Source organism: Heteronotia binoei, chromosome 5 (genome assembly GCF_032191835.1).
Source record: "Heteronotia binoei isolate CCM8104 ecotype False Entrance Well chromosome 5, APGP_CSIRO_Hbin_v1, whole genome shotgun sequence".
Taxonomy (NCBI): Eukaryota; Metazoa; Chordata; class Lepidosauria; order Squamata; family Gekkonidae; genus Heteronotia; species Heteronotia binoei.
In genome coordinates this window covers 44,400,679-44,417,080 of record NC_083227.1, presented here as the reverse complement: position 1 = coordinate 44,417,080, position 16,402 = coordinate 44,400,679, and the positions used below count along the sequence as shown (strand labels likewise).

The 16,402-nt window shown below is 49.5% G+C and overlaps 1 protein-coding gene across 2 annotated transcripts in view; it reads right to left on the bottom strand.

Moving 5' to 3' along the window:
* Nucleotides 1–2,301: 2,301 nt before the first annotated feature.
* The window catches only part of IMPDH2 (inosine monophosphate dehydrogenase 2), a 34,822-nt gene continuing 20,721 nt past the window's right edge, over nucleotides 2,302–16,402 (bottom strand). Inside the window, exons 10-15 of one of the 2 annotated variants that reach the window (XM_060239386.1) lie at nucleotides 16,297–16,368; nucleotides 6,730–6,873; nucleotides 5,792–5,936; nucleotides 4,855–4,998; nucleotides 3,740–3,823; nucleotides 2,302–2,627 (exon numbers count right to left, since the gene is read on the bottom strand). In XM_060239386.1, coding sequence (XP_060095369.1) covers nucleotides 2,606–2,627; nucleotides 3,740–3,823; nucleotides 4,855–4,998; nucleotides 5,792–5,936; nucleotides 6,730–6,873; nucleotides 16,297–16,368 — 611 coding nt within the window. In that variant the 3' untranslated portion in view covers nucleotides 2,302–2,605. The remainder of the gene's footprint in view (nucleotides 2,628–3,739; nucleotides 3,824–4,854; nucleotides 4,999–5,791; nucleotides 5,937–6,729; nucleotides 6,874–16,296; nucleotides 16,369–16,402) is intronic. The other variant, XM_060239388.1, reaches the window with a different exon arrangement.

Sequence of the window (16,402 nt, the reverse complement as noted above, 5' to 3'; positions counted from 1 at the left end):
CTAAGCCTTCCTTTGTGTGTGTGCGCGCGCACGTGGTTTGTTTGTATAAAAGGAGCAGAAGCCAATTTTCACCCCACTCATGGAAGCTTCTTTGTTACCTTTTCCTAGACATTGACAAATTTGCTGAGAAGGAAGAGGCATATTACATTAGGCTGCTTATTTCTGGAACTGATCAAGAACTGATTGTTTTATGAAGTACTTAGCTTGGACACCACCAAGAATTTCTGCAGGTGCAAAGAAGGGGATGGGTTTTTTATTTTCTCCTCTCTCCCCCCCCCTTGCTTTTCCTGGAACAGTATTTCAGGAGGGGTTTTAGGGAATTAGTGAAATACCATCCTCCTTGTGCCTCTGGAAATTTCAGATATAATCCAAGCCCTCATCCTCAACTGGGAAAGATACTAACATTTCTATTCCACCTCCATCAAGGAGCTCAGGGGGAGGTATCGGTTTTTAAAACCACCCTGTAAAAACTGACCTCTCCTAAAATACTAAGATTTAAATCTGGGCTTCCATTTAGCTCTCCCTGCACACATTAGCCGGTTCGTTATGATGGAACCAGAACAATGTGTATCCTGGCAGTAGATGTGAAAGACCTCAGCCTGAGACCCTGGAAAGCTGCTGCCAGTCTAAACAGACAACACTGAACATTGATGAGACCAGTGGTAGGATTCAGTATAAGGCAGCTTCATGTGTGTTCAATTCATTCCTAATATTTCCCATAGTGAAAATGTGGTGGATATGTGAAATTTCCCCCAGCACAAGCAAAACCTAACAACAAACACTGGAGCCTCGCCATTCCAGACTTCCAGGGGTATATTAGCAGAATCCTTATATGTCCAAACATCTGTGCAGTGCATTCTTATTCTATATAGGCATTTTTAGAAATGCTTTTCGGCCTTTTGGCTAAGATCAAGTGTAATGTTTTTTTTAAAAAAGATGTCTTCTCACAGCCTTATCTGACTAATGGCTGGATCAGAAAGAGACTGAAGACAACAAAACCCAACAGAAAGGTACTGGGAATCATCCTCACCCATTTCTTCAAACAAACACTTGTTTCTCCAACAGTAGATCTGTACCTATTTGGGTATACCATGTGTGTGTTATAACAGCTTTCCTGATATCTGCAAGCAAGCCTGCCCACTCACCTTCTCTTGAATTTGCTTCATGGGTGTACTTGAGATTCACCATGACAAAGATGGAACAGGAAGGCAACTTGTTTGTGCAACTAGAAAAATGTTCCCTACCTGGTGCAGACATGTAGCTGGCAGCTGTTTGTGTGGGAGTCTTGGTAAATTTATTTTTGAAGAGGTCAGTGGGATGAATGCCTGCTGTTTTTTTCCACTTTTGACTGTCTCTCACCTTGTTGAGAAAGAAAAGCGACTTCTGAGGTAGTCTTATTTTCACTTTTGTCCAGAATTCCTAGCAATTTTAGAGTTTGGGGTTCATGTCTCTTATTTAAGACAGGTGGATTTATTTTCTTCCAAGAGCTGAGGTCAACAGTGCCAAGCCACAGATGCCAGCAATGGGACATAACAACACAGGAGCAAAAAGAGCTGAATAGCAAAGAGGGCCACAGACTGATAAAGACGAAAAAACAGTGATTTTTAGCTAAACTCTTTAAAGTTTAACATTACCATTTTTCTCTGGCAGATATATCCTCAAATTTTGGTAATTAAATCTAAACATGCCTACTTTAACCTCACATTTCATGTATATGAGAACAAGCATTTTTGACTAAACACAGTACTTCTAACTGTGAGGTTGAACAGATACACTGAATTTAACTAGGCCCTACAGAAGAGCTATATGTGACATCGGGTTGGTATATAGCAACGAGCCACACAGAATAAATGTCAGATGTTTGAGAGCCACAAGACATGAGTGTCAGGTGTTTGAGAGCTGCAAGGAAGGAAGGCAAATAAGGTGGGAGGGAGGGAAAAGTGGAAAGAAAGCAACTTTAACTATAAATGTATTCTCCAAGCTGCCAGCTGGCTTGGAGAAGTGATTTGAAGAAACAAATGCCTTCTTCAAGCTGGCTGACAGGGTGGTGGGAGCTTCAAGAGCCACATGTGGCTCCTAAGCCACAATTTGTCCACCCCTTGTTATATAGATCATTGTTTACAAACTGTTGGGGGAGAATGCAAGTACATGAGGGGATAAACTTACAAATTAAGGAAGAACAAGTGGGTAGCTAGCTGTATGCACCCAGAAAAATGCTTCTCAGCATGTGGTTGGGGATCAGCTGCTCTAATCCAATCAGCCCTTGAAAACTGCCATGAGCAAAAACAGACCAAATCCCTGTGCATTTCATCAGGAAGAAGGCAGAAAATGCTCCTTCTCCTCTGTTTTATTGTAAAAACACACATCAACACCCGTACAGGGCCCTTCTCAAGAGCCTCATTCAAGTGACAGCACTTCCTCTGGAATAGGCTGATGCATTCTCTTCAGCCTTGGTCAAGATAGCTGATGAACCAATGGGCAGGGAGCCACGAGCAGCACCAGCCCTTCTAGCAAAATGGCACTTCATGAAGAGAGCAGTTCATGAGAAGGGCAGCACAGGCACCCACAGGGCAAAGAGGCTGTTGAAAGGCGAAGGGGACCTTCATCAGAAAAGGCGTTTCTCGTATCTAGGCAAAGAAAGGAAAGAGAAGTGACTCTCTGTTCAATGAAGACTTACTTCAGGAGGCTGGGAGAAGCAGAAGTGTAACTTGGGGCTATATGCTGGCACCTTACTCCCTCCACCCCACACCAGAACATGGCAAAAGCAGTCACCTTCAAAAGGATGGAGCATCACCCTCAGAACAACCACATTAAATACAGTAAAATGGTTGTGTGAGTGTGTGTGTTCTGTGGGAAAAGCTTAACCCATACTTAGAGAGTAATCAACACCCCCCACCATGCTACTGCTTCAGGATCCAGTTTAAACTAGGGAAGCCTGCAAGCAGCTAGTTCCTTTACATAAAGCCAAAAGAAACTGTTACCAAGTCATCAGGCAGCACACCTCACTCCTGTGTGCACGCTTGTTCAGAAACAATTCCACAGAGTTCAAGCGTATTAAGCCCCAACTGTGCCTGCAACTTCAAGACTTTTATGACTTCAGACAAAAGACTTCAAAGCTTTTGTGACTGCAGGCTCAATTGTTGCTTCGTCCCATTTAAAAATCACATCCTGACCCTCATCTCCTGGCACATAGCAGTGCTGAGTGATAAGCAGCTGAGTGATAGGCCTTGGAAAACACTCAGAACCATTCAAAGGTACCAAACAAAATACTTTAAAGGGAGGGGGGGAATACACATCCAGCAGATGTATAGCCCAGAAGAGCAATGTGTATTACCTTTGTTCATTTCATGTGGGCCTTGAAGTAGCTACAGAGGTACCCTGACAAGCACAGGCTTTTAGTTCTTTCCTGCCACTTATATGCAGAGGAGAGAGACTATAGCCTGGTGCAATTCAGAAAGTAGTAACAAGAATTAATCGTGGAGGCAACTGGCCTGGCTGCACTTGCTTGTGACATCTGAAGCTGCTCTAAAGCTCCTTCCTGCACCCTGGAGATAAGCCTGTGCGTGCCTTGCTGATACTGGCCAATGCATTGTTCTGTGCTGTAACACATTTGCAGGCAGGAGAGTTAGACCACTCTACGAACCAGCATTCTGGTGAAATGACAGTAGCAACGAGTCAAGTGTTCCTGCCTGCTGGGAGGGGCAACGCGGCAGTGGCAAATGCTGCACACTGAACTTACGAGTGGAGACTGTGAACCCCTCCTTCCACCTGGGCAGACGTTGTTCTCTTTTCGAATTTCAGCTCTCCTGAATACATCATGGCCCTGGTGGTGAAAAACCGGAAAGGACTGAGATAATGTTCCCTGTTTACCACAAAGAGTTGCAAATTGGGATGGATAAATGGACAGAAAGAGAGATAGACAGACAGACATGGGGTTGCTGGTATAGGTGGAAGTCTGTATCGGACCCAGCAGGAACACGCTGTCAGTTCACCACAAACAGACCAGCCATGTGGCAGATAGTAGGAGAGGTGTTAGGTTTTCTGAGTAAAAGGTTTGGTGGCATAAATATAGCCCCCAGCACTTATGGTATTTAAATCCTCTGGGGTACCCAGTGGTGATAACCAACACATTCCTTTGGGCCAGTACTGGAAGAAGGGCCTCACCCAATATATTTACAAGTGCCATTTTGCTATTCTGCTTGCATGGCTAATGCTCACAGAATTCCTAATATTTATTTAGACCATACCTGCTTGTCCTCCCCCCATGAGGATCCAAAGCAACTTATAACATTGTTCTTCCCTCTACCATTGTATCCTCACAACCACTATCCTATGCAGTAAGTTGGACTGAAACTCAACAGCCAAAGGTCAGCCAGTAAATTTCTGTGGCACGACAGGAATTTGAACTTGTGCCACCCACCCCAATCCTACTCTGACACTCTACAACAGGGGTCCCCAACCTTTTCAAGCCTGCAGGCACCTTTGGAATTCTGTTACAGTGTGGTGGTGCAGCCATAAAATGGCTGCTGAAGGAGGTGGAGCTAGACACAAAATGGCTGCTGCAGCTTACCTTCATTCACACAGTGAAGATTCTTGGGCTGAGGCAGCAGCTGCTGCCAAAGCAACTCTTAAAAATCCACAAAGCCAACCACGTCTCCAATATTCAATCAGAAGCTTTGGTGGGGGAGCCCCAATGTCCCCACCCACTTTCTAAAAGCACTTAGCAGGTAGAAAAGGTCTTGGTGAGCATCATGTCAGGGATCCCTGCTCTAAGCACTACACCACTCAATATGATCCTGAGGTACTCTGGGAAAGGGGAGAAAAAGAAGACAACAGACCTATCAGTGCTCTCACCTAACTTGGGTGACGCTCTTGGCACCAATATCTTGGCAGGAGTGCTGGATGCCAGCAATCAGGTATGGTATGAACTTGTGGATGGAGCCCTTATCCTGCACGGCACCAGAAACCCCCTGTGCCACTTTGATTTTATCCGTCTCACTAGAGAAATCACAGAGGAGAACAAAGTCTTCTGAGAATTTGCACAACAGGGTTCACTCTGCCTGACAGCTGTTCTCAAAATGTTAACAAACAAGTCTATAGATTAAAAATAGAGATTAAGACTGTCCGTCTTCCCAAGCTAGACCATCATGGTGGTGACAGAAAGGATCATCAAGTTGCAGCAGACTTATGGAACTTTCAAGGCAAGAGACATTCAGAGGTGGCCTACCTCTGCATCATGGCCCTGGGCTTCCTTGGTTCCTCCCTCCAAGTACCCACCAGGGCTGACCCTGCTTAGCTTCTGCAATCTGATGGGATCAGGCTAGCCACTGGGGCTAGCTAACCCTCATATACCTGCCCAAATACAAGGGTATTTTTTTCATTTCTTCCAGAATTAATTGAAAAAAAGGTTGTGGCAAAGCTCTAGCGCAGGGGTGGCCAAACTTGCTTAACATAAGAGCCATGTAAAATATGTCAGATGTTTGAGAGCCATAAGACATGAACATCAGATGTTTGAGAGCCGCAAGATGAGGGAGGGAGGGAAGGAAGATTGATGGGGAGGGGGAGTGAGGGAGAGGTGGAAAGAAAGCAACTTTAAATGCCAACAGGGCATTGGAGGCTTCGAGAGTCACACAAGATGTTTGAAAGAGCCACAGTTTGGCCACCTCTGCTCTAGCGGCTTGGCCTATCAGGGTTACAGGCCTCTTCCTCAGCTTTCACACATTTATCTTGCTTGTACAAATGCAGATTTACATTCTCCAGTAGCTCTTATACAAAGCCAAACCCTTCTCACCTGAAGTATCTGTTCTGACTGCCAAGGTTTTTGTCCATGGCATCAAGTGATCCCATGCCCCGGTATTTTTTCAGTCGGATCCCGTCAGAGAAGAAATATTCCCCTGGGGCTTCTGTGGTGGCAGCCAGAAGGGAGCCCATCATCACTACAGCCAAACAAAGGAAACAATGTGAGGCTTCTGGAGGTAGGAAAGAGAAGACAGCTGAGGCTAGACCAAGCACCTGGGGATGCAGTGGCAGGTTGTACCACTGGTTCTGAATCAAGTAGACCGGCCCTGTCCTTGAAGATGGTGGCATCGCAGACGAAGGGCCACATAAGTCATCCTGTGATTAAAATTAGTTGTTCTTAAATATACTTAGGGAGGGACAGCCCAAAATTTTCTGATAGCAATTCCTCTACAGAGGTGCAGATCTGAAAAATGGAAGTTCTCTTCAACACCAGTAGGCATCTGCGCAAAAGCTACATGGCAGCTATTTCCCCCAACTTCAAAATCAGAAAGCCAGTTGTATCGAAATCAAGGCTAATGTTAATTTGCCTTTCACCTTGTGGTGAGGAATTCCAGAATTACAGGACGTGAGCAATGCTGATGAGAACACCAAATGCTATTCAAGTGTTGCCAACAGCAAAAATGTGAAGTATGGAAGAATTAATTCATCCATATTTATATACAAGCTTCTAAACTTTGCCCACAAATCAAGTTTCGCAGATCCACATAGAGATGCAAACACCAGGGCTTCCCACAGCAGATGTGCTGTCTGTGAGACTTGCTACAGTCTCTCTAGTGTGCCACTGCCCCCTGAAGGACAAGATATGCCCTAGCATGAAAAGGACACAGTGCTGCTAGAAGCAGAACCCCCTTCCCCAAAGTCAGAAGTTCTCTGTAGGGACTGTCATGCACCTGAGAGCACAAAACTAGTAATCTGGCATTAGCGTCTCACCTGTAGAAGCACCAAGTGCCAGGGCCTTGGCGATGTGGCCAACATTCTGGATGCCACCATCTGCAATCACTGGCACACCAAACCTCCGGGCGTACTCAGACACTTTGTACACTGCTGTGGCCTGAGGTCTCCCACATGCCAAGACTAAACACCACAGAGACAAGATAGAGAAAAGAAAGAAAAGAGGTCAGTGTTTGGCCTGGTGGTCCAAAGTATGTCTCTTTAAACAGCCATTCCCCACTCCAGACCCATAAAGACCATAAAGCACAAGGCCTTTTTTGGGTTACTCTCTTAAGCAGAAGTAACCCACAGGAGGGGTGTTCTCTAGCTCTTAATTGCACAATGCATATGAGTTGCTCCAATGACTGGGCAGCTTCTTGCATGGCTCAGAGGGCAACAGCTCACATGACAGATAACATCCATGCAAACTACTTGTTGATCAATCTTAGGGGCTGCTGGCCCGGTCCGCATGTGGCATCCGGCCAGCCACAATTCTCTCTAGAAACTCTGAGCATAACAAAATGTCTGTGCCTGACATGAGGACACAAAAACCTGATTGGGAGTTCTCATCAAGCCAGCAAACCTCCTGACACACATCAGCCAAAATATAAGGCAGCCCCCGCTACCCTCATGGCATCCCATTTACAGTTTGAGATGGGACAGGAAACAGACATGGGATGTGGGGAACTCCAAAGAAAGGATCCTTCAAGCACACGGTCATGTGTCAACAAGGACTGTTTTGTGCCAATAATTTGTCCTGGGTTTGCTCGTGGTTTCCGTCCATGTAGCAATTTGATACACAGGCTCGATGTGAGGCGCACTGTACAGCCAAGGTCATGCACAAACTCTGCAAATTGCCCCAACAAATGGGATACTCTCCCCTCCACCCCATTCACAATTAATTTAAGGCTTTTGCTCCATCACGGTTAGTACAGTGTACCAGAGGAGACTATGACCATGCAAGATTAGTCATTCGGAGTGCGCAAGCTTCCTGTTGAAGGCAGGTTTCAGACTCTCTGTCCATACTGGCAAAACTAACTCAATGCTTCATCAGGAAACAGGAACCCAATAGACCATTTTTGTACCAGCTCAGCTGCGATTTTGCTCTCCTTCCCATTTCTAGGGCTCATCATAAGTGGCTCATTTGTAGATGTTTTTGGCTTATTCTAGGGAAAGTGAAGCTTCACTTTCACTGAAATCAACTGCATTGAATTGGAACTCAGCCAGCTGTGAAATGAGTCTCCAGCGAGAAGGTAAAAACCAGGTTAAGCACTAAAGAGATGGTCTCCCTTTTGGGAAGGCAATATCAAGGCTGCCAAAGGGTGCAAACAGATCTCCCACAATATCAGCCCCAAGCCCAGAGAACAACAAACACACACACCAACACACAAAGGCCCTGAACTTGGAACTGGTTATGTGGGTCACCAAACTTTATGATGCAATATATAGAATTATACTCTGGAGACCAGCCCTTTATGAATTAGTGTGTTGATTCTAGGGGGGAAGAGAGAATCATGCTATCCCAAGTCCCCAACACTGAACATTACGCAAGGAAGTTTCAGCTCCCAAAGCAGAATTTGGATTCAGGGCTTTTGATTTCCAAAGAATAAAAGATACAAAACAGGTAAATCCAGTCTTTTCTTGGGCCAACATATCTTCATTTCAAAGCCTGTATACCTCCTTTAAGAGATTCCTGGAGATACATTAATGGAATCTTAAAAAACATTCAAGACTATGGAGATGTGAAAGATCGCTGGATTCTTGAGGCATAACACCACTACTGGTGACTATCCTGAATCACTAGGCACAATAATAACTACCTTCTCTCTAACAATACTGGCTGGCTATGGTTCTCCAGGGTCTCAGGAAGTCACACACCCCCCCCCCCCCGCCCCCGCTGCCACCACCACAGCTTCCCAAAATTCTTGAACTGGACATACCAGGAAATCCCTGCCCTTAAAACATACACTCTGCTCATGACGGTCTTGCTCTACACATATTTAGGGTTAAGCCATCAAATGAATCAGTGAACTTTTGGGTTTCACAGTACTTTTGCTCTTTCAGAAAGGAAAGTTAACTAGTTCTCAGGTTTGTTACAAACATACCATAATTTTTTTAAAAACACCATTTCAGATAAACACCTGTCTAAACCACTAATCAATGGGTCTGAGATGCACTTGGCATTTTGTTAAATCAAACCTAGCTGGACCTTATCAGTCCAGTTCATTCATTGTGTATCCCTTGAGAATTTGCAATATTTATTGTGAAGGGGATGTTCCCACTCCCCTTTTTATAAGCAGTACAGAATAGTGGGAATGAAGCAGAGTCTTTGAACAACAGGCACAGTGGAAAGAAGGGAGGAAATTCCTATCAAAGACTTATTTTTCTTTGGATTATTTCCCAAATATTAGCAGATTCTTCATGGATAGCTGCCTGATATTGGAAAATCCCCAGTGAATTCTGAAAGAGCCATGTGGGGCTGAAGGAGGGGATAAAGGGGATCCCTAATCAAGAATATAAGCAGCAATGTAACAAGGATTAGTCTGATCCAGCCAGACTAATATTACACCATGGATATGGCAAAGACAGGAGAGTTGCCAGACTGACCCTAGAGAACAAGTCATAGAGCAGGTAAGATTTGTGTTGTTTTTAACTAGACCAATTATTTTCGCTCTGTGAAAGTCTATAGAAAGCAAGCTGAAAGACATGTCAGGAAATGAAGCCTACAGTCTTGTTGACAACAGTCAGCAGGATCCAAAGCCAGGACACATGCACGTGGAGAGGAATCGATTGTGCAGCTGGGAAGCCCTGCCTGCTTGCTCAGATTCTAGAATTTAAGCCAAAGCAGGAACCTTGAATTACAGGAATCACGTCTCATGAGAACAAACTGTATTCTCTTGCTTAAAAGGCAAAAACATGCTTTTCAACCAGACTGTCCTCTAGAAAAAAGATGCAGTTTTACCTTTAAAAAACAAACATTCTAACAAATTTTGCTTGTAAATGAGAGTTAGCTAAGGTGGACAGTCATGTGGAAATGGAAAGAAAGGCTTTCTTAGGCTAGCAAATTGCTATCCGTGTTCTTTACTGGGCTTCCATGGGAGGGCAGCAGGTATCATGAGAAATGGTAAAAAACCCAACCCCATGTTCAAAGAGTGTCATGGGTGCTGGGGACCCTTCAGAGGAAGTTGAGTCTGATGAGGAAACTGTGCCCCTGCCACCTGCACCAGTGCCCCTGCCTCCTGCTGGAGAAGATCCCAGCCCCCCTGCCTCGCCCTCTCGGGTGGCTCGTGTGCGTGACCGCCTCCGGCAGGACCTCAGGGATCGGAGGAGGGCGGCACGCTCACAAGCAAGACGCTCCCTGAGCCCTGAGTTCTGAGAGGATTCTGGCCCTTCTAAGAGCAAGGATGCTTGAGTGGTAACAGGATCCTGGCTGCCTCCCTGAGCCAGCAATTAGCCCAAACGGGCAACAGCCAGCAGAGGGCTATATAGCTGTGGGCTTTGGGAGGAAGCTTTGTGGAAGCAACTAGTCATCTCCCTGACATTCTAGCATCCACTCCGGCTTGACTTTGGTTCCTGACTCCCTGACTTTGGCTTTGGACTTCTGGACTCCCTGACCTCGGCTTCTGGACCTCAGACCTGCGATACTTCTACAGTGATTCGGATTTGGCGCCTCGGACCCTCCTGCTTACTGGCTACAGACCTCGGACTGCCTCTGGACTTTGCCTGACCCGGCCCCAGCCGTGACAGATTGCTTCCACCGACAAACACCCACTCCACAGGATGGATGCTGAAGCAAGTGAAACCACAGAACTACTGGCTGCGCTCCAAGCCCAGGTACAGCAGCTAACACAGGCAGTAGTGCACTTGCAGCAACAACCTGCGGCCAGTGCTCCAGCCAAGTGCCCAGTTCCCCCACCTGACAGATTTGGGGGTGCCGTGGAAGAATTTCCTGCCTTCCTAGCACAGTGTCGGCTGTACTTTGAACTGAGAGCACGGGACTTCCTCAATGACAAAACCAAGGTGTGTTTCGTCATCAGTCTGTTAAAGGGGCAGGCGGCCAAATGGGCCACACCCTTACTGGTCGCGTCCTCTCCCCTACTGACTGATTACCAGGGGTTTGAGGCCCACCTGTCTGCTGCTTTCTCAAACCCAGTCCAAGCAGCCACAGCCAACCGGAAGATCAGGGCACTGAAACAAGGCAACTCCTCGGTGGCTCAATATGCCACTGAATTCAAGCTCCTGACCCAGGACTTGGCGTGGAATGAGGCTGCCCAGATGGACCAGTTTACTGAGGGGTTGGCAGAGGAGGTCCTGGATGAACTGGCCAGGGTGGAGCAGCCACCCACGCTCCAAGAACTTATCACCCTCTGCCTCCGCATCGATGGCCGCCTGGAAAGTCGCCGCCAAGCCAAGACCAGAGGGCGCCAGCTCCCTGCGCCGTGCTGCCTGGCTCCTCGCCCGTCCCCAGCTAGTACCAGCACCAAGGATGAGCCTATGCAGCTTGGAGCTGCTCGACCCCGCCTGACCCCAGAGGAAAAGACCAGACGCCGCACGCAGAATCTGTGCCTCTACTGCGGCACGGCAGGCCACTATGCCTCTGGCTGCCCTGCTAAGCATCGGATACCTGGACCTTCGCTGCCACCGCCGCCAAAAGGGCAGCCCCAGGCGTAAGTGGACCCCCCAGCCTGGGGCGACTAGCTGGGTCCTCCGAACAGCAGGCTGATACCCCAGGGCCATTCCTGCTACCAGTCAAACTCCGTCTGCCTGACGAACGCTGGCTGTTCGTGTATGCCATGCTGGACTCGGGAGCGGCCCACTGTTTTATAGATGCCGCCTTTGTGAAGCAGCACCAGATCCCTGTGCAGACAAAAGGGATTCCGTCGCTGGTGGAGGCTATTGACGGGCGCCTCCTCCGTTCTGGCCCCGTCACCCAGGAGACCTGTCCCATCACCTTCCACGTCCAGCAGCACCAAGAACAGCTGCGGTTTGATGTCGCCCGCATGCCTCGCTTCCCGCTGATTCTAGGCCTTTCCTGGCTGAAGCTGCACAACCCCATTGTGGACTGGGCCCAGCAGGAACTACGCTTCCGAGACCCATGCCCCCATCTGACTCCTCCCACCACTCTAGCAGCTGGCATCCCGAGTGGTGGTCCTCAGCTCCCTCAGAAGTATGTGGACTTTGCTGATGTCTTCGAAGAGACAGGAGCTGATCAGCTTCCCCCTCACCGGCCCTACGACTGTGCCATTGATTTGGTACCTGGGGCACCACTCCCGGTGGGGCGTCTGTACCCAATGTCGGAGCCGGAGTTGGCAGCTCTGCGAGACTTCCTGGACAAGAACCTGAAACGCGGATTCATCCGACCCTCAACCTCTCCCCTATCTGCTCCAGTGCTCTTCGTGAAGAAGAAAAGTGGGGAGCTCCGGCTGTGCAATGACTACCGGGCCCTGAACAAGATCACCATCCGCGACCGGTACCCTCTACCACTGATCCCTGAACTCTTGGATCGCCTAAAGGGGGCCCAAATCTACACCAAGCTGGACCTCCGTGGAGCGTACAATTTGGTGCGCATACGGCCCGGAGACGAATGGAAGACCGCGTTTGGGACCCGATACGGGCAGTACGAGCACCTGGTAATGCCCTTCGGACTGACCAATGCCCCCGCTGTCTTCCAGAGGTTCATGAATGACATATTCCGGGACCTGCTCGACCGCTTCGCGATCATATACCTGGATGACATCCTAATTTACTCCCGCAATCCTGCCCAGCACGCCGAGCACGTCCGCCAGGTCCTGCAGCGCCTACGAGCCCATGGTCTCTACGCCAAGCTGGAGAAGTGCGACTTCGACCTGCGCTCCGTCGAGTTCCTTGGGCACATCGTGTCACCACAGGGGATCCTCATGGACCCGAAAAAAGTAGAAGCGGTCCTGACCTGGCAGGCTCCTCAGAATCGCAAAGACCTGCAGCGGTTCCTCGGTTTTGCCAACTACTATCGGCAATTCATCCCGGCCTACGCATCCCTGACCACACCCCTGACTCAACTACTCCGCCCCAAAGAACCCTTCCACTGGTCCCCAGAGGCCGATAACGCCTTCTCCACCCTGAAGACTCGCTTTGCCACCGGGCCACTCCTGAGATACCCCGACCCCCAGCTTCCCTTTACGGTGGAAGCTGATGCCTCCAACGTGGCCCTGGGAGCAGTGCTGTCCCAGCGCGAGGAGCCGTCCCAGCCACTACAGCCCTGCGCCTATTACTCGCGGCAGCTCACTGCTGCAGAGAGGAACTATACCATCTGGGAGAGGGAGTTGCTCGCGATCAAGGCGGCGTTTGAGGTTTGGCGACATTACCTCGAAGGGGCTCGCCACCCTGTTCAAGTGCTCACCGATCACCGGAACTTGGAACACCTCCAGACCACCCGCCGTCTCAACCAGCGCCAGATCCGGTGGTCCCTATTCTTCTCTCGCTTCGACTTCCGGATCTCCTACATCCCCCATACCCAGAACCGGAAAGCAGACGCGCTCTCCCGGAAACCGGAATACGCCCCTGCCTCAACTGAGACCGCGCCCGCTGCTCCAATCCTGCCGCCCTCAGTATTTGCAGCCACCTCCACTTCACCAGCACTCGTGGAGGACATTCGGGCTAGCCAGGCCAATGATCCCTGGGTCCAGCAACACCTCCAGGCTCTCCAAGATGACCCAACAGGGGAGTTCACGACTCGAGGCGGCCTCTTGCTACACCGTGAACGCCTCTATGTGCCGCCCGGGTCCTTGCGGGCAGAAGTGCTACGCCTGACCCACGACTCGTTACCCGCCGGGCACTTTGGACAGCATAAGACCACCCACTTGCTGACAAGGGAATTCTGGTGGCCACGAGTTCGCGCTGATGTTGCCCGCTATGTCAGCTCCTGTGACGTCTGCCGACGGGCCAAAGACATCCCAGCCAAACCCTCAGGGTTGCTGCAGCCCTTGCCCACATCTTCAGGACCCTGGGATACCATCTCGATGGACTTCATCACGGAACTTCCACGCTCCAAGGGTCAGACTTGTATCTGGGTGGTCGTCGACCTATTTACCAAGATGGCCCACTTTGTTCCGTGCCCGAAACTCCCCACAGCTCAGGAGACGGCCCAGCTTTACCTGCAACACATCTTTCGTCTGCATGGACTCCCAGCCCATCTGATCTCCGATCGGGGCCCTCAGTTCTCCTCTCGGTTCTGGCAAGCCCTCCATTCCAGCCTGGGTACTCGAGTGCACCTGTCCTCGGCCTACCACCCACAGACAGATGGCCAGACAGAGCGCACCAATGCCACGCTAGAGCAATATCTCCGCTGTTACACCTGTTACCAGCAGGATGACTGGACCACTCTATTGCCCCTAGCGGAGTTTGCATACAACAACGCGGTCCATTCATCCACCCAAATGACCCCGTTTGCTGCAACCTACGGGTACCACCCTCGGTTCTTCCCAGCGATCCTACCACCCACGAATGTCCCCGCCGTCGATGCCTACCTGCAAGAACTCCGTGCCAGCCAAGACTTGCTCCGAGAGCAGCTACAGCAAGCCAAGGAGGCATATAAACGGGCTGCGGACCGAAAGAGGCAAGAAGGCCCTCCAGTGCAGCCGGGGGATCAGGTGTGGCTCTCAACTCGCTACCTGCGCCGGCCTGGTCGGTCTCACAAGCTGGATGCACGGTTCATTGGACCCTACCCCGTCGTTGAACAAATAAACCCCGTCGCCTTCAGGCTCCAGTTGCCACCCCACCTCCGCATTCACCCCGTGTTTCATCGCTCCCTCCTTGTTCCGGCTGCACCCCCTGACCCAGCTCGGACTCCTTCCCCACCGCCGCCACCACCAGTGTTGGTGGATGACGAGGAAGAATATGAGGTGCGCCAGATCCTGGACTCCCGGTACCATCGTGGAGGCCTCCAGTACCTGGTGGACTGGGAGGGATACGGCCCAGAAGACCGGTCTTGGGAGCCCGAGGACAATCTTCATGCCCCGGACTTGGTGCACCAGTTCCACAACGACCACCCCGACCTTCCAGGTCCCTCGACGGAGGGGGGCCCTGGGGGGGGGGATAGTGTCATGGGTGCTGGGGACCCTTCAGAGGAAGTTGAGTCTGATGAGGAAACTGTGCCCCTGCCACCTGCACCAGTGCCCCTGCCTCCTGCTGGAGAAGATCCCAGCCCCCCTGCCTCGCCCTCTCGGGTGGCTCGTGTGCGTGACCGCCTCCGGCAGGACCTCAGGGATCGGAGGAGGGCGGCACGCTCACAAGCAAGACGCTCCCTGAGCCCTGAGTTCTGAGAGGATTCTGGCCCTTCTAAGAGCAAGGATGCTTGAGTGGTAACAGGATCCTGGCTGCCTCCCTGAGCCAGCAATTAGCCCAAACGGGCAACAGCCAGCAGAGGGCTATATAGCTGTGGGCTTTGGGAGGAAGCTTTGTGGAAGCAACTAGTCATCTCCCTGACATTCTAGCATCCACTCCGGCTTGACTTTGGTTCCTGACTCCCTGACTTTGGCTTTGGACTTCTGGACTCCCTGACCTCGGCTTCTGGACCTCAGACCTGCGATACTTCTACAGTGATTCGGATTTGGCGCCTCGGACCCTCCTGCTTACTGGCTACAGACCTCGGACTGCCTCTGGACTTTGCCTGACCCGGCCCCAGCCGTGACAAAGAGGAACTTCATCAACTCTGTCTTCCATGTCCAATAAGAGCAGAACAGGCTGAAGCTCCCTGTCCTTGTGTAATATGGGGATTTCAGCAGTGTATTATGCCCCTAACAGGGAAAATGAGGATGATGTACACAAAAGGACCATGGCTTTCAAATATTTAAAAGGATGTCTATAAAGAAGACGATAACATAACTTACTCAGGATGAGGGTCTTGTTACGTGAACATCCAATACAGATTTAGAAGAAAAGCTTCCTACATCTAGAAGTTCAGCAGTGCATCAAGGTGTTTAAGGATAAAACCCTGAAGCTTTATAAGGAAAGATAGTGAGGCAGGATCAGGCTATTCTGCACAAAGCTGGATGGTATAGTTAAAAACAAACTAGAAATCCCTTTTTACCACTAGAAAAGTATACCTGATGAAGAGAGCTTGCAATGTTCCATCAACAAGTCAACCCAATTAAGCACCTCTCAAAGACAGCACTTTACCTATTTTGTATATTGAATCAGAATGTAACTTCTTCTGGCATAAATTGATTCCAATTCACAGCTTCTCTCTCAAATTACAGTGATTTTGCCCATAGAAATAGAAAGCAAATGGCCAAAGTAAGCTTTCTTTTGAAAAATTCAGGTTCCAGATTTAAGGAAGGAAGAAAAAAGCTTCAACTGGTACCAAAAAGGACAAAATTAGAACCCTGCTTTAGGAAAGATACAGAATCAGGAAGCTTCTCATTTTTTAACAACCAGTATCCAAAGCCACAAAACCCCAAGTGCGTCTAGACAACTAGATTACTCTCCAAACAAAGCGCGGGTGGGAGGGGGAGTGGCAATGGGCAGCCAATCAGAGCCTTGCTCCAAGACAGAATTAAGGGGAGGGGAACAGGGGGGGCAATGACTTACTATAGGTGCCAGTGACTGTGGAAGGGCATTTGGGGCTGTGGGACTTTAGGTCTGGAGGGATCTTTGGAGCAGCTAAACAAGACAAAAACATATAGTTTAGAGATAA